We start from the raw sequence: 14438 nt of genomic DNA, 5'->3' as shown, positions 1-14438 counted from the left end.
AGATTGCTCCCAGATATGGAAAGATACTCACAGTTCAAAGCTTTCCATAATCTCATCCCTAATAGAAGAAAGGGATAGTGTCAATGACATATATATACACACACACACATACACACACACACACACACACACACACACACACACACACACACACACAGAGGGTATATTGCTACTTCCACATGATAGTTCTCACAAAAACTAGACTGGGAAACCACAAAAATAATTAGTGATTGAACTGGACATCATCACACAAAGAAGCAGGGAAAAGGAAGATCTGCCAGTTATGCTATGGCAAGATCACATTTCTGAAGCAGTTCCAAGAAATGTAGCCCCAGGAGGTTGGAGGGGTACTTGCACAGATCATTCTGAAGAAATTTTCAAACTAGTTCATAGACAATATTGGGAGGGGGGAGCAGTATGCCCTACCACTTATGAAACATCCTTACTCGTATATGTCCTCGACGCTCATTCGACGATAAAACTTGGCAAGCCGCACAGCAAAGATGATACTTGGCAACAGAAAGATTGTGCACCAGGCCAGACTGAACCAGAAGGCGTTCTAGGAGGGGGAAAGAGAAGAGATAAACTGTTGGAGGCAATGCTTTACGTATTTCAGCACAGCTTTAGTCGTTTGAGACTGCCAAGAGAAAGGTCTCTAATGATGGACATATCCTCACACAGTAGGTACTTGGACCTTCTTAATATGCACTAGAACCTTCTTTATGTACCTCCCACTCCTGTTTCGCTTCAGAAGTATGTGCACCTCTAATTTCTCTCTACTTTTTTCCTCAAAATTAAGACATGGGTTGTTATGTCAAACTGACGCCCAAGGCAGTTATAATGATAACCTCCTCTTATTTACAATTTAGCGTTACTCTGTTGTAACTACCATCTCTTGCCCTAATTCCATGTTGACAGGATTAGCAATCTTACATCTCAATTAATATTCTGATTAGTCCTACTGATTTTCTCACCAAAGAATCAACAAGGTAATTGCAGACAACGGTATTCATGCTATCCAGTGCCCAGGCTACAGGACCGCAGCGACCAAATTCTCCTATGATCTGCCAACAAAGATTTAAAAGCAAAGCAAAACATTTCATTAGATGTTTCATAAGAGAAAACCTAGTCCTGGTCTTCTGGACAATAATTTTCATTATTTGACCACCATATGTTTTGAAATCATCTACAATAATTTATTTTCCAACCCAGAAGGAAAAGTTCAATCCCTCAATAATTATATTCTGCATTTTCATGGCTGCCCTTATACAATATACTATGCTTAAACTCAGATTAATAAAGCACAGTTGGTATATTGAAACACATAGATAAGTTTTGCCTGGGTCACCAAACAGTTCTACTGATCTTCATACAACATACCAAGGGAATGGAAAGGTCAGGGCCGGATTTAGATGAAAAGAGGCCCTAGGCTATTCCACTTATGGGGCCCTTTCACCTCCCATTTTTAAGTTTGTAAATTACATGAGAGATAATAAAATACATCATTACTGTGATATATATCAATATATTAAATGAAACATGTAATTGGTACTAACCTTTATAAAAAATGTGGCACGGATAATAAATAAAAATAAAAGGCCCCTCTTGATCTTGAGGCCCTAGGCTGAAGCCTAGTTAGCCTATAGGAAAATCCGGCCCTGGGAAAGGTTCTTGGCTTAAAAAAATTATCATGCTTCTTGAGTCTACATGTTGTTCAGTAAGAATTTGACCAAGGACAGATAACTACCGGTACATAGTGTTGGCAAGATAAAAGTGTAAACGGAGCAAGTCCATCCTTATTCCATTAGAAATGATTGATAATACTTACAGAACTCTCAACCCATGACAGATAAGAGGAAAAATAATCCACTATCTTCAATATAAAAGTGTTGGTCTCCTGCATGGAAGTAGAGAAGAGGATGGGTTCAAACCCAGGAAATGGTTTGGTTTTGGGTGTAAATATTCTACATAAACTGCATTGCAGATCCATGAGCTTTGGAGCATAAATATAGCAATACACCTATACTTATATATTGCTTCATAGTGTTTTTACAGAGCTCTCTAAGAAGTTTACAGAGTCAACCTATTGATCTCAACAATCTGGATTTTATAACTATTTGTTTAATGATTGTAGAAAAAGTGCCTTATAACCAGTTCTCAAAGCTAAGACCATCATACCACTCCTACAGATGCAGGAATGCAGGTGGCTCCCATTTACAACTGGTTGCAGTATCTTGTGGTCATGTGATTGAGACTTGAAACCTGCCCAGCTATCTTCCTACAAACAAAGTCAATTGGGAAAGCCAGATTCACTTAAACACTATGTGATTCACTTAATGATATGATTTGCTTAATGACTGCAGTCATAAAATTGTGATCTAATCTCGTGATGACTTCCTTAATGACAATATTGCTTATCAACCAACCTTTTGGCCCCAACTATATCGTTAGTCAAAAACTACCTATATTGATAAAAATAGCACAATGTTTTTCAGGGTTTGAAACTAGCCTAAGGTACACTATATTGCCAAAAGTATTCGCTCACCTGCCTTTACTCGCATATGAATTTACTGTAAGTGACATCCCATTCCTAATCCATAGGATTCAATATGACGTTGGTCCACCCTTTGTAGCTATAACAGCTTCAACTCTTCTGGGAAAGCTGCCCACAAGGTTCAGGAATGTGTTTATGGGAATTTTTGACCATTCTTCCAGAAGTGCATTTGTGAGGTCACACACTGATGTGGGATGAGTTTACGTGGCCTACCACTTCGTGGCTAAGTTGCGGTCGTTCCCAAACACTTCCATGTTCTTATAATACAGCTGACAGTTGACTGTGGAATATTTAGGAATGAGGAAATTTCACGAATGGATTTGTTGCACAGGTGGCATCCTATCACAGTTCCACCCTGGAATTCACTGAGCTCCTGAGAGCGACCCATTCTTTCACAAATGTTTGTAAAAACAGTCTGCATGCCTAGGTACTTGATTTTATACACCTGTGGCCATGGAAGTGATTGGAACACCTGATTCTGATTATTTGGATGGGTGAGCGAATACTTTTGGCAATATAGTGTATCTACCTATTGGCTTAATGAGTGGATTCCTTAAAGTAGCAGCATTTTCCTTCAGGCCACTTAATGATCAACATTGCTCCCACAATGTCTGAAGCACTTTTTCTAAATCATTTTTAAGCATGCAGAGCTTAAAGTAATATGTTGTATCCTGGAGCTTCTGCTCATCCCCTCCTCTGTTTTTGTGTCCCCCATCTCACTTTAGATTGCTAATATCAGTTCTGACCAAAGTGCTGGGGCTGACTGGCACAGTTTATTCACATTGTAAACAAACAAACAAACAAACATGCTAAGGTACTGATGAAAACTTACATATTTTATAATTTTCTCTGTCTGGTCCTTTATAAATACATTGGTGTCATCTATTTCCGACAGCGTGACGTTTATCAGATTCTGGTGGGATATATTGGTGTTAGGTTCTTTCAAAAGCTTCTATTCAAGTACATCTGAGCTGTCTGCTCAGCATCACAAATCCCACAGCATATTGAAAGCTGGGACATGCTCTTTGATACGTTTTTATTAAATTAAACATGAAGAGAATGATGTCGGTAAGCATTTTAAATCAATGACATTCAACTTCACACAAATAACTCTGCTAATGTTATAAATCAGGGATGTCAAACTGGCGGCACATGGGCTGGATGCAACACATTGCAGACCACGCCCATCCCACTCTGCAAAGGGGGAAAAACATCATATGTCATGTGACGTGGTGAGTTTGACACCCGTGCTATAGATGGACCTTCCATACTCCTCCTCTCCTTTGTGCGATGTCTACCAACAGTCTTGTTATAAATTTAATACCCTGTTTCCCTGAAAATAAGACCTCCCCAGATAATAAGCCTCATCGGGCTTTTGAGCGCATGCACTAAAATAAGCCCTCCCCCAAAAATAAACCCTCCCCAAACCTATTGCAACACAGCAGCAGCCATGAGGTGACCACGCTCGCCACATCCTGCACTTCAAAAATAATAAGACCTCCCCGAAAATAAGGCCAAGCGCTTATTTCGGGGGTCAAAAAAAAATAAGACTGTGTCTTATTTTCGGGGAAACACGGTAATTTTATGCCAAGATAAATTTCTGAACTTCCCAACTGGGCACTTAGTAATATGAAGTCACAATTTTCTATCTCTTATCTCAAGGCCCGAACAGATTGGCCTGTAGCAGAACTTCTGAAATATCTCAATGAAGGTCGTTTACACAAATCTTTAGAAACCCTAGAATCAAAGGCCTCTTCCCCAGGTTTTCACTTCCACCCAGCCTGCTTACTGGAATTTGAGGTGTAGATTTCTGCAAGCTCTGGATGCTTCCCTTCAAGGCTTCCTAAAGGAGAAAACAAATAAATTCCTCAATCAGTGATACCAGGTTTGGTCAAAAAAGATAAAGAGAGACAAGGGAAACCACACTCACAATTTCTGGAGGAAATGTGAGGTTTATCCAATTTTGGATATTCTTCAGCTTATTCGCTTGACTTCGCAAATCATCACGTAATGTAGTATTATCAGTTATCTGAAAATGAATGAAATATATATATACTTATATATATAAATTACTCTCCAAAACTGAACACTTCAACAAGAGAATAATTATGGAAGCTATCGAAATAGAGAAACACCCCCACAACATGAATAAACGTGACGATACCTCCCGCCAACCAGACATCTGGAAACTAGCCCTAGTCAATAAAAGAGTCCAAGCCACAAAAACCGACACAGGACCCAGAACAACACAGGACACCATCACCAATCACCCTCACCAAACATCAATTCCATCAACCAATCAAGATGTGACAACACAGCCAACCAATCCATTTAAAGCTACAAAGCCAACATTCCACACACACACACACACCTATATTTATAGAAAAACGGCAGCTCCGATCACGCTTTGCTCGCACAAGCACGAAGCCAAAGGCACCAGTCTGAAGATGACGAGTGTGACCTCGTCGAAACATCGCCAAAATACTGTCAATCTTACACGGGAAAAGACCCAAATACGCAAAGATCTGCATACCTACACCTGTGAAAATCTACAAATATATATATCTATATATGTGTGTGTGTGTGTGTGTCTGTGTGTGTATTCATCTAATATATATATTAGATTATTTATTGTTTTTATACACATAGCATTCATTAAACTTGACATGGACTCATATCTAATTAGCACTTGTGATCTGTTATTTCAAGGCTCTGTTTCACTCCACTCCCCCTCAACAATTACCTTTTAGCTTAAAACAGGTTCTACTCCAACTGTTTCAGTGAGGTGTTAGGCCAGGATTTAGTACTAAGACAGCCTTGGTCATGCTTATTGATTGAGCATGTGGTTGAGCCAAGATGGAGATCATGTGTTCCTTGATCTCTTAGCAGCTTTCAATATAAATGACCATAGTATCACGAGATAATTCCATGGGTTAGGGATTGGGGGAGAAATTTTAGAGGGGTTCTCTTCCTTTCTCTAAGCCCAGATATATTCCATTTTTGACCACGGAAGAGGTAACACTACCTCTTTAAATTTGGTGTGCAATTTGGGAATCTTCCTGGACTTGCAGCTCCTGCTTAAGGAGCAGATATCAGCTGTGACCAGAAGGGTGTTTGTACTTCTGGTGTACAGGTTTTGCCCTTTTCTGATTTCCCTTGAAGACTTTCCAGAAGCTTCACCTGGTCCAGAATGCAATGGCAGGCGTGGTGATGCACATGCCTTGGTATGCCCACGTAACATCTCTGCTTTGCACTGGTTGCTAGTTTTCTTCTGGGTATGATTTAAGGTGCAATTAAAGGCTACCATCCATGCCTCTGGTGAGAGTGAGTTAGACTTCTCACTTCATTCCATCTGGTCTGTTGTGCTTGACATCTTTTTTCTTTAACTTTTATATTTTATTGATTTTTATTGTAATGTTTTTGATTGATTATTGTGAGCTATCCACGGTTGTAGAGAATCAAGTAGAATACAGGCATTGTTGTTATTGTTATTATTGATATTATTCTGATCTCTTGTTATTTTTGTGCAGTTCACTGTCAAAGCTACTTGAAGGCCACATTCCAAGACACAATTTAGAACAGAATTAGTTTACATCTTCCAGTGGCAGCTGGAAGAATAGCTACATCTGCAAATTCCATGTCTACTCAAAAGGATTTACCATAATATCTGCTGTATATCTTAGAAGTTGAGGAAGACAGTTATATAGGATCATGTGGGTATCCTTTCCCAAGGACTACTTACATCTGCCAGTTCTTCCAAGTTATTAATTAGGGTATTCAGGTCTTGTTTGGTCAGATTCTGGTTAAGCTATAGAAAAAGGAGAAAAGGAGAACACAGAAGTCAAGCAAGCAAAATACACTTGAATGAATTAAATATGGAATTGAAGGCAGATTTACTTTTGAGCATTTCTGCGTATTTTCCAGTCAATGTGCATATGTTTTAATGTAATATATGTTATTGTTTTTCCTCATCTCATCACTAGGAGGAGTGAGTTCACCTCGTCCCTCTTTTCTGCTCATCTACTATCAGAGATTTTTTGAATGTCCACTAGCAACTGTTAAGATTAGTTGCTTTTGGATACATAGGCATTTTTATGACTGTTTTCTGACAGCAGAGCAATCCAACAAGTTTTTTGATTATCCTTTAAGGACCTAGGTCAGGGGTGTCCAAACTTGGGAACTTTAAGACTTGTGGACTTCAACTCCCAGAATTCCCCAGCCAGCTAGGGAATTCTGGGAGTTGAAGTCCACAAGTCTTAAAGTTCCCAAGTTTGGACACCCCTGACCTAGGTAAAGTGTGTTCTCTTCACAACAGCATTAGCAGGCAAATTGATCATTCATGGCAGCCTATCTGATCACTGCTTAATTACTTGTGGTTGCTATCATTTATAAAGAATGACATTTTTGTTGCATTTTTATTATTTCATTATACTATATTGAGATGTTAATCTATACAGAATGCTAAAAAGAAACATACACGTTAAAGAAATGAACAATTTAAAAAACCCACACAAAACTTTAAAAGTACATTTTGTAAATACTCTTGTCAACTGTTTGGCTATGGATCTGTGATGGCGAACCTATGGCAAACGTGCCATAGGTGGCACTCAGAGCTCTATTCTGTGGGCACACAAGCCATCACCCAGTTTAGCTCCACTGCACATGGGCATGCCTCCCGCCAGCCGGCTCATTTTCGAGTCTCTGTCGCACATGTGGAGTAGTAATCTCTTATAATTAATTTTGAGTCAATTTGCCTATTGGACAGACCTGTTCTACCTCATTTCTTAACGTTCCATTCATATGTAAGGATACCTATTCTTAGTAACCATGACTATCCTGTTTCGAGTGAGGTCCCATGCCCTAGCCCAGCCCGTGAAATCCTCTATCCTTCCTTCCTAGACACACAGTCCTGCGTTTCACGGATATATATCGTAACTCCTCCCAATTTGCCTTTTAAGAGGGTGCAGGAGCGGGGTGAGCTCAGGGTGTGTGGCGTGTCGCCCCATGACAATTTTTGATTTCAGGAGGTTTCAGGGAGGCCTGCTAGGCCCAAAATGGGCGCCTCACTCCCCCGTGGCCTGTTTTTTGTCCCAGGAGGCGTCAGGAAGGCCTGCTAGATCCAAAATGGGGCGTGGGGGGTCACGCGCGCATGTGCAGGGGATGGGGAGAGCATGGGGGCTCATGTGCACATGTGCAGGGGGTGTGGCATGTGGGGGATATCACACACGCATTGCGTTATGGGTGTGGGCACGCACGCATGCGCACACTTTTGGCACGCGAAGACAAAAAAGTTAGCCATCACTGCTATAGATGGTAACCTCAAGGCTTCGACAAACACTATCACAACTAGAGCAATAGCCCATAAGCTACTTTGAGAACATCAATTCAGAATCCTTCTAGTAGCCGACTCTGTGCCAGGAAACAGCAGTGTGTTCCCCAGCAAATGCGAACATCGGCCATTCTCCAACAGAGCAATTGGAGAAGATACAGAAGAATGTCTGGTCCTTATAGAGCTTCTGTTCTGGGAAAGAAATTATAACAACATTTTTCCTTTCTTTCACAAGCCTTTTCTTTATTTTCCATCTTACCTGTTCAAGAGTACTCTTAAAATCCACATTCAGAGGCCCATCTTTTGAACTCAGTTTCAGCAAACTGCTTTTTTGATCATCGTTCAAGAGTTCAATAGGGTCAATATTGATTTCTATTTTATTCAAGGTTGAATTAATATTTTGAGTGTACTAGAGGGAAAAGAGAAATGCCAGATGAGTATATGCAGAGCACAACTTCATTTGTTCTGCAGTACATTCTCTAGAACCGTTCAAAGGGACTCTAGCTGTGCCCTATACCCAAATGCTTAGAATATTCCTGGTGACAACCCTAAACAGATGTCTGGGAACAAAATGTTAACTGATGATGACATTTCTCTAGGATTAATTTAGTATAGGCAGCCATCATTTACCTTGCTGATGTTGAAGGTGTCATTCAAAGAAACAATCTCATCTAGGTGAAAGGTACTCCACAGGGCTGCATTTACTTCGCAATTCCTTTAAAAGAGGAAAACTTAAGTGGCCAGGATACATATTATATCAAGCATAAATTGGATAAAAGCATTACCCCATAGACCGGGCTCTCCAGTCCTGCACATTAAATCTCCCCACTCCCCTGGTCCACAGCTAGAAAGCTCTTCAGAATGGCTCGAATGTGTTTGTTTGTTTTCCCCAAAAGACAACTGGACTTTCTTGGTATTTTTTTTTGAACCGAAGAAGCTTCTTGAATGAGAAGCTAAATGTTTTCAAAGAAAGCATTAACAAAGTTCAGTTGCTGTTTAGAAAACCAAATTTGGGACAACCCATGACCTAGATTTTAACAGATAACAGATTAACAGAGATGAAAGGGACCTTGCAGGTCATCTAGTCCAGCCCTCTGCCCAAGCAGGAGACCCTACATTTGCCTCTACCTAGGATCGAAGTCACAACCTCCTGAGTGTGAGGCAAGAGGTCCATCTCTTGGCCACAGCAGCTTCCTATGATGATTGAGAATCTCCACAAACCAGAATGGCCTTACTGTAGAAGCAGGCATATTGCAGGTAGTCCTTGACTTACAACAGTTCATTTAATGACCATTCAAAGTTATAATAGTACAGAAAAAAAGTGACTTATGGCCGTTTTTCACACTTATAACCATCACTGTATCCCCATGGTCACATGATCAAAATTCAGGTGCTTGGTAACTGATTCATTTTTATGACGGTTGCAGTGTGCCGGGGTCATGTGATTTCCTTTTGCAACCTTCTGACAAGCAAAGTCAATGTCAAAGCCAGATTCACTTAACAACTTAAATGCAGTGAACAACTGTGACAGGGATGTGAAATGGGGCAAAACTCACTTAACAAATATTTCACTTAACAACAGAAGTTTTGGGTTCAATTGTGATCGTAAGTTGAGAACTACCTGTATTCATTCCTATCAGTCGCACACATAAACAACAAGTCTTCTTCCTTGCAAGGAGCAGGTGAGAGAAGCTCAGCTTTTTCTGCCATTGATATCAAAAATATGTACATTATTTTCAACTGCTTCACTGCAATTACAGCAACTTGTTTCCAGTCACTTAGGTGATATACAGATTATCTGGGACCAATGGAGTGGAAGAGGTGCTCATCTACCAGGAAGGGGAAACTGAAGGGACTTGCTTAGGAGAATTCTGTCAAGGTAGGACCTAAAGCAGTGGTCCCCAACCTTGGACCGGCACCGATCCATGGCATGCCAGCAACCAGTCCATGCAAACAAGCGAAGCTCCATCCACGCAGTGCAGACAGCACATAAAACCATGCCCCCTCTGGTCCATGGAAAAATCTTTCTCCATGGAAGGTTTGGATCCCTGGTGCCCAAAAGGTTGAAGGCCGCTGCCCTAAAGCACATGATTTGTGCAGAGACCACATTATGGGAATATGGTTCATATGATATTCTAGCAAGTTTTTACTCATTTATAAATACTTTAATCTGTGTAGTGCTTCCAAGTATTTCATTACTGGTTGATAAGCAGCTGTGCCCCTCTTCTGTACGAAGTTTCCCTCTGTACAACCCCCAAAACCTATTTCACAAGGCCTGCAACATTCATGTTCTCTCCAGATTCTCCTTCTCCTTAAGGAAACTGAAGAGAAACATAATGGCAGTTCAGCCGAGCAGCCTGGCACTTACTTGTATATGCTGGTCAGGTTTACATCAGAACCGTTCAAATTCATGAGCTTTTTCACATTTAATTGAGGTATCAACCCAGATGTGTCCAGATACTAGAAAAAAAGATAAGTAGAAGCTGATGGAATCTTTTCTAAATTTTCTTAAACACTTTTACTGATTCCCCCAGCTGTATTTTCTCCTCTCCTGAAGCTGAAACTGCTGCCAGAGACTAAAATAAAAATGATTTATGAAAGTTGGAAGAGGTAGCTGCAAACAAAGATTGCAAATTAATATACCATTATTAACTCTATAACCATGATCTATTCTTCCCGGTGTCATAATATTTATGCATTTATTTTATTAGGCTTATGTGCAACTTCAATTATCAACCAACTCGAGCAGTACTATTCCTAATCATGAGGGGACACAACAGTTATAAATACAATAGCAACCTGGGTGCCTTACCTGAAGGATAATTCCATTGGCCCAAGGCTGGCACACCAATGTGTATGAATTGCCTCCAACTAAAAATAGTACTAGAACCAGCAACATCAGCAACCATGAAAATATAAAGCTGAATCCAACACTCCTGTCATGAAAGATGAGAAACAATCAGAGGTCTACAATACAGCTATTGCTTTGGATGTGAACAACTCCCAGAACTTTCTACAGTTGGGTCTTATAGTCCCATGGTGCCACTTCTGAGAAGATCCGTAGAGCAAGGCAGGAAAACAATGTGCTGAGGCAAGTAGAGGACATTTTCAAATTAGTAGTGCACCTTGCCATCAACAGTGGCCCTTGTGTACAGTACCACTCTATATTTTCCTGGTAGGAATCTATGCTAAGTGTAAAATTAGAAAACTTCCCATAAAGTGCTTTCTCCAAAGCAACTAACATTCCATAGAAATACAAGCAGTGTTTGTGGCTATGATCTGGAAGGATACAAAGAGGTTATTGTCAGTTATTTCCCTGTACTGAGCAGGGAGAGAACACAACATTTCTTACGCCATAAAGAAGTTTCCACCAGTGTTGGATAGGCAGCCCCGTTTGGTAGGCCATTGCATTCCATTTGAATCTAGTCCAAGACCACCAAGCAAAAGGCCCAACACATTGAAGGCAATTATTGCAAGCAGCAGGCAGCAAAGGCAGACGCCAACACCCCACCTGCAGTGAAAGAAATCAGCTAGTCAGCACTCAGACTTTAAACAACAATGAAGGAAGGAAGAGCATGCTCAATGGGGTCCAATCAGTTCAATTCAGTTGAAATCAGAATAAGATAGGACTACGCTGTGCTAACATCTACAACAGACTAGTTTTCTTCAAACAGGATGGTTACCAACCAGGATTATAATTTTCTCAATTAACCAAATTTTCTCAGGTGCATAATACATTAAACCACAAAGTAACTGCATGAAATGGGTTTGCATCCTAAGCGAAAATGTGCTTGGATCATTTGTAGCTCAGTGCATTATGAACACAGGCGCTAGAAATTAAAGGAAGTAATGAAAATAATAAGATCCAATTCAAACCTAGAGCATAAGAACTGGTATTAAATGCTGATTTAATGATTAAATGTAGCTGGTCCTTCAAACAGCAATGCTTGAAACAATTCTAGAGGCCTCATTTTTCTTCTGAGCTACACCCTATTTTTCTATAACTGACTTTCTGCCTGCTAAAATGGAATGTAGGTATCATTCCATCTGAACTCTGAATTCAGCCCAAGTAATTCTGCAATATATGAAAAATTGAGAAAAGTTTTATTCTTACCTGTAGCCATCATATTTGATCACAAGTGGCTTGTAGTCATTTGCCTTCATTACAATATTTTCCATAAATGTAGAGATATCCTTCAGTTGGATCATCTTGTGGAATTTATCACTGATTGCAATAATTCCTTTCCTGACCTCGTTAAGTAGATCCTGTATATCTTTAATAATAGGAGCCAAAACAGATAAACCCATTATACTATGTATATTATCACGGACCACCTAAACAATAACAATTATCCAAGGGCAACGGATCTGTTAAGGTCTCCAACTCGTACTCTGTACACATACAATTCACACTGCATCTTAATTTAAGTGATGCAATTAAAATCTTTTATGGATGCAGATCAAATACTTCTATTAAAGCATCTTTAACAAAGAAATAAACAACAGACAAAGCTGACTGTCAATTCTGGGAGTGAAGTTTTTTTTTTTTAGGGATCAGTTTCCATTAAGTAAAATAAACTAAAGTCAGGGTGTAGCAGGAGCAGGAAAATAACTGCACATGGGAAGAATAAGTAGAATAATTCAGGAAACTAAATATGTTTGAGCAAGAAACTGAAAAACAATATATTATATCAAAACATAGGATACCTGCGTAATACTGCATCAGATCTCCATCTTATACATATTAGCTGCAGCAGGGGTGTCAAACTTGATTTCAGGGCCACATCAGGATTGTGTTTGAGCTTGGGGGTATGTGGGAGGGTGGCCAGGGTGGGCGTGGCCAACTCAACATCACTCGTGTTGCAACGACCTCCTGCATCCTTCTACCATCAAAAACAGACCTTATGAGCTCCGTTTTCACTGGCAGAGGGCTGCAGGAGGCCGTCACAACTGAAAACGGAGCTCGAGAAGACTGCACATGGCCCCCCCCAGCTGTTTTCGATGGCCAGACTGCAGGAGGCCATTGCAGCAGAAATCAGAGCTTGGAAGAGCCACACACGCGGGGCGGGGGGAGCTCCATTTTCTCTGGCAGAGGCACTGCAGGTTAGTCCTTTGCTATTTCCAAGGTGGCCCCACAGGCCAGATCTATGCACCCCGTGGGTCAGATCCGGCCTGCGAGCCTTCAGTTTGACACCCATGATCTACACTGTCTAATGTTCATACAAACTCCCAGGATTTTTAATCATTTTAATGGTTAGTTAATTATGCAAAGCATAATGGGCTGATTCATACATAGATAAGATAAATGTGTGCCTTTACACGGGTGGGGGGGGGGAAGGAAACTGATTAGACTGTACAAATCCTCAGAGGGACACTACTTCTCAAACACTTCTCAACATCTGGGAGTTTTTACAAAAATCAAAAGGGTACTTGCATAGAAGTCTATCGCACCTTCTCAGTGCCTGGGAGTTTCCTTGCAGCCTTCTTCTACTATGTGATTGGTGGACTCTCCTCTACCGCTAACCAAAGTTGGAAAAGGCTTCTACACAAATATAGTGCTTCACTGAAGCCTTTCTTAATTTGCACAGATGTTAGAAATAGGAAACTTGGAGATGACATCGGTTGAGGCTAATTTTGTTGCACTCTTGATTCAGTGAGAACATATTGCATCCACAATGTGAATGTCTTTAGAGTGGCAAATAATTACATAAGACAATAAACCACCCCATAGGTTAATACACTAAGCAAGCAGGCTACTAAATGTGGTAGCAGTTCTTCAGACTTTCTGCTATGGATCTCTTGACTCCTACCTGAAGAAGCCAGAGACTGAACCTGGGCTTTTTTGCATGCAAAAAATACAGATTTGATATATGGGTACTAATTACTTAAAATCTATGCCAGTGGTGTCAAACTCGATTACATTGAGGAACACATTAGGGTTGTGTTTGACCTTGGGTGACTCAGGGAGGCGTGGCCAGGGGGCATGGCCAGCTCAACGTCACTGTCGGGTGCGCCTGCCGTGGCCCGAGTGCCCTGTCAGCAAAAACGCACTCCCGAGCTCCGTTTTTGGCTGTGACAGTTTTCTGTAACCCTCTGCCAGCATAAATGGTGCTCGGGAGGGCCACCTTCAGTCCTTGCAAGTTCCATTTTTGCCTGCGACTGCCTCCTGCAACCCTCTGGCGCACATGGCCCTCGTGAGCTCCGTTTTCACAAGCAGAGGCAAATGTACTAATGAAACAAAGGAAGATCTTCACTTAGGACAAAAATAAAATAAATGCACAGCTAGAGAGCATGGAAGGATATCTGGCCTGATAATGCTAAATCTGAAAAAAAAAATCTTACAACTGAATGGTAATTGGCAACTCAAAATAGCTACTGAGTAAGCTACAAGCTACTCAGATGTCAAATGTGGTTTTAAACTGTGTGAACAGAACTTCATTTACCTAGTCAGGAGAAATTATAATTACATTCTATTCTGAGTACTGTGTCCAGTGTTCTGGGCACATCCTTTAATAGAGCTTCAGTTAAAAACTTGTAGAAAAGAGCAACAAGGGG

The 14438-nt window shown here is 40.7% G+C and overlaps 1 protein-coding gene across 3 annotated transcripts in view; it reads right to left on the bottom strand.

Annotated features, from left to right (window-relative positions):
• LOC309393586 (prominin-1-A-like) overlaps positions 1–14438 on the bottom strand; it is a 45772-nt gene that overhangs the window by 5755 nt on the left and 25579 nt on the right. For all 3 annotated transcript variants that reach the window (XM_081955947.1, XM_081955945.1, XM_081955946.1), the window contains exons 11-24: positions 11998–12157; positions 11236–11394; positions 10696–10819; positions 10252–10343; positions 8514–8598; positions 8143–8292; positions 6297–6362; positions 4485–4583; positions 4344–4397; positions 3387–3467; positions 1829–1897; positions 975–1064; positions 447–559; positions 32–58 (exon numbers count right to left, since the gene is read on the bottom strand). In XM_081955947.1, the coding sequence (XP_081812073.1) occupies positions 32–58; positions 447–559; positions 975–1064; positions 1829–1897; positions 3387–3467; positions 4344–4397; positions 4485–4583; positions 6297–6362; positions 8143–8292; positions 8514–8598; positions 10252–10343; positions 10696–10819; positions 11236–11394; positions 11998–12157 (1369 nt within the window). The remainder of the gene's footprint in view (positions 1–31; positions 59–446; positions 560–974; positions 1065–1828; positions 1898–3386; positions 3468–4343; positions 4398–4484; positions 4584–6296; positions 6363–8142; positions 8293–8513; positions 8599–10251; positions 10344–10695; positions 10820–11235; positions 11395–11997; positions 12158–14438) is intronic.

The sequence above is a fragment of the Natrix helvetica genome (assembly GCF_964273705.1).
Source record: "Natrix helvetica genome assembly, chromosome: 5".
NCBI classification, from domain to species: Eukaryota; Metazoa; Chordata; class Lepidosauria; order Squamata; family Natricidae; genus Natrix; species Natrix helvetica.
This window is presented reverse-complemented; position numbering and strand designations above follow the sequence as displayed.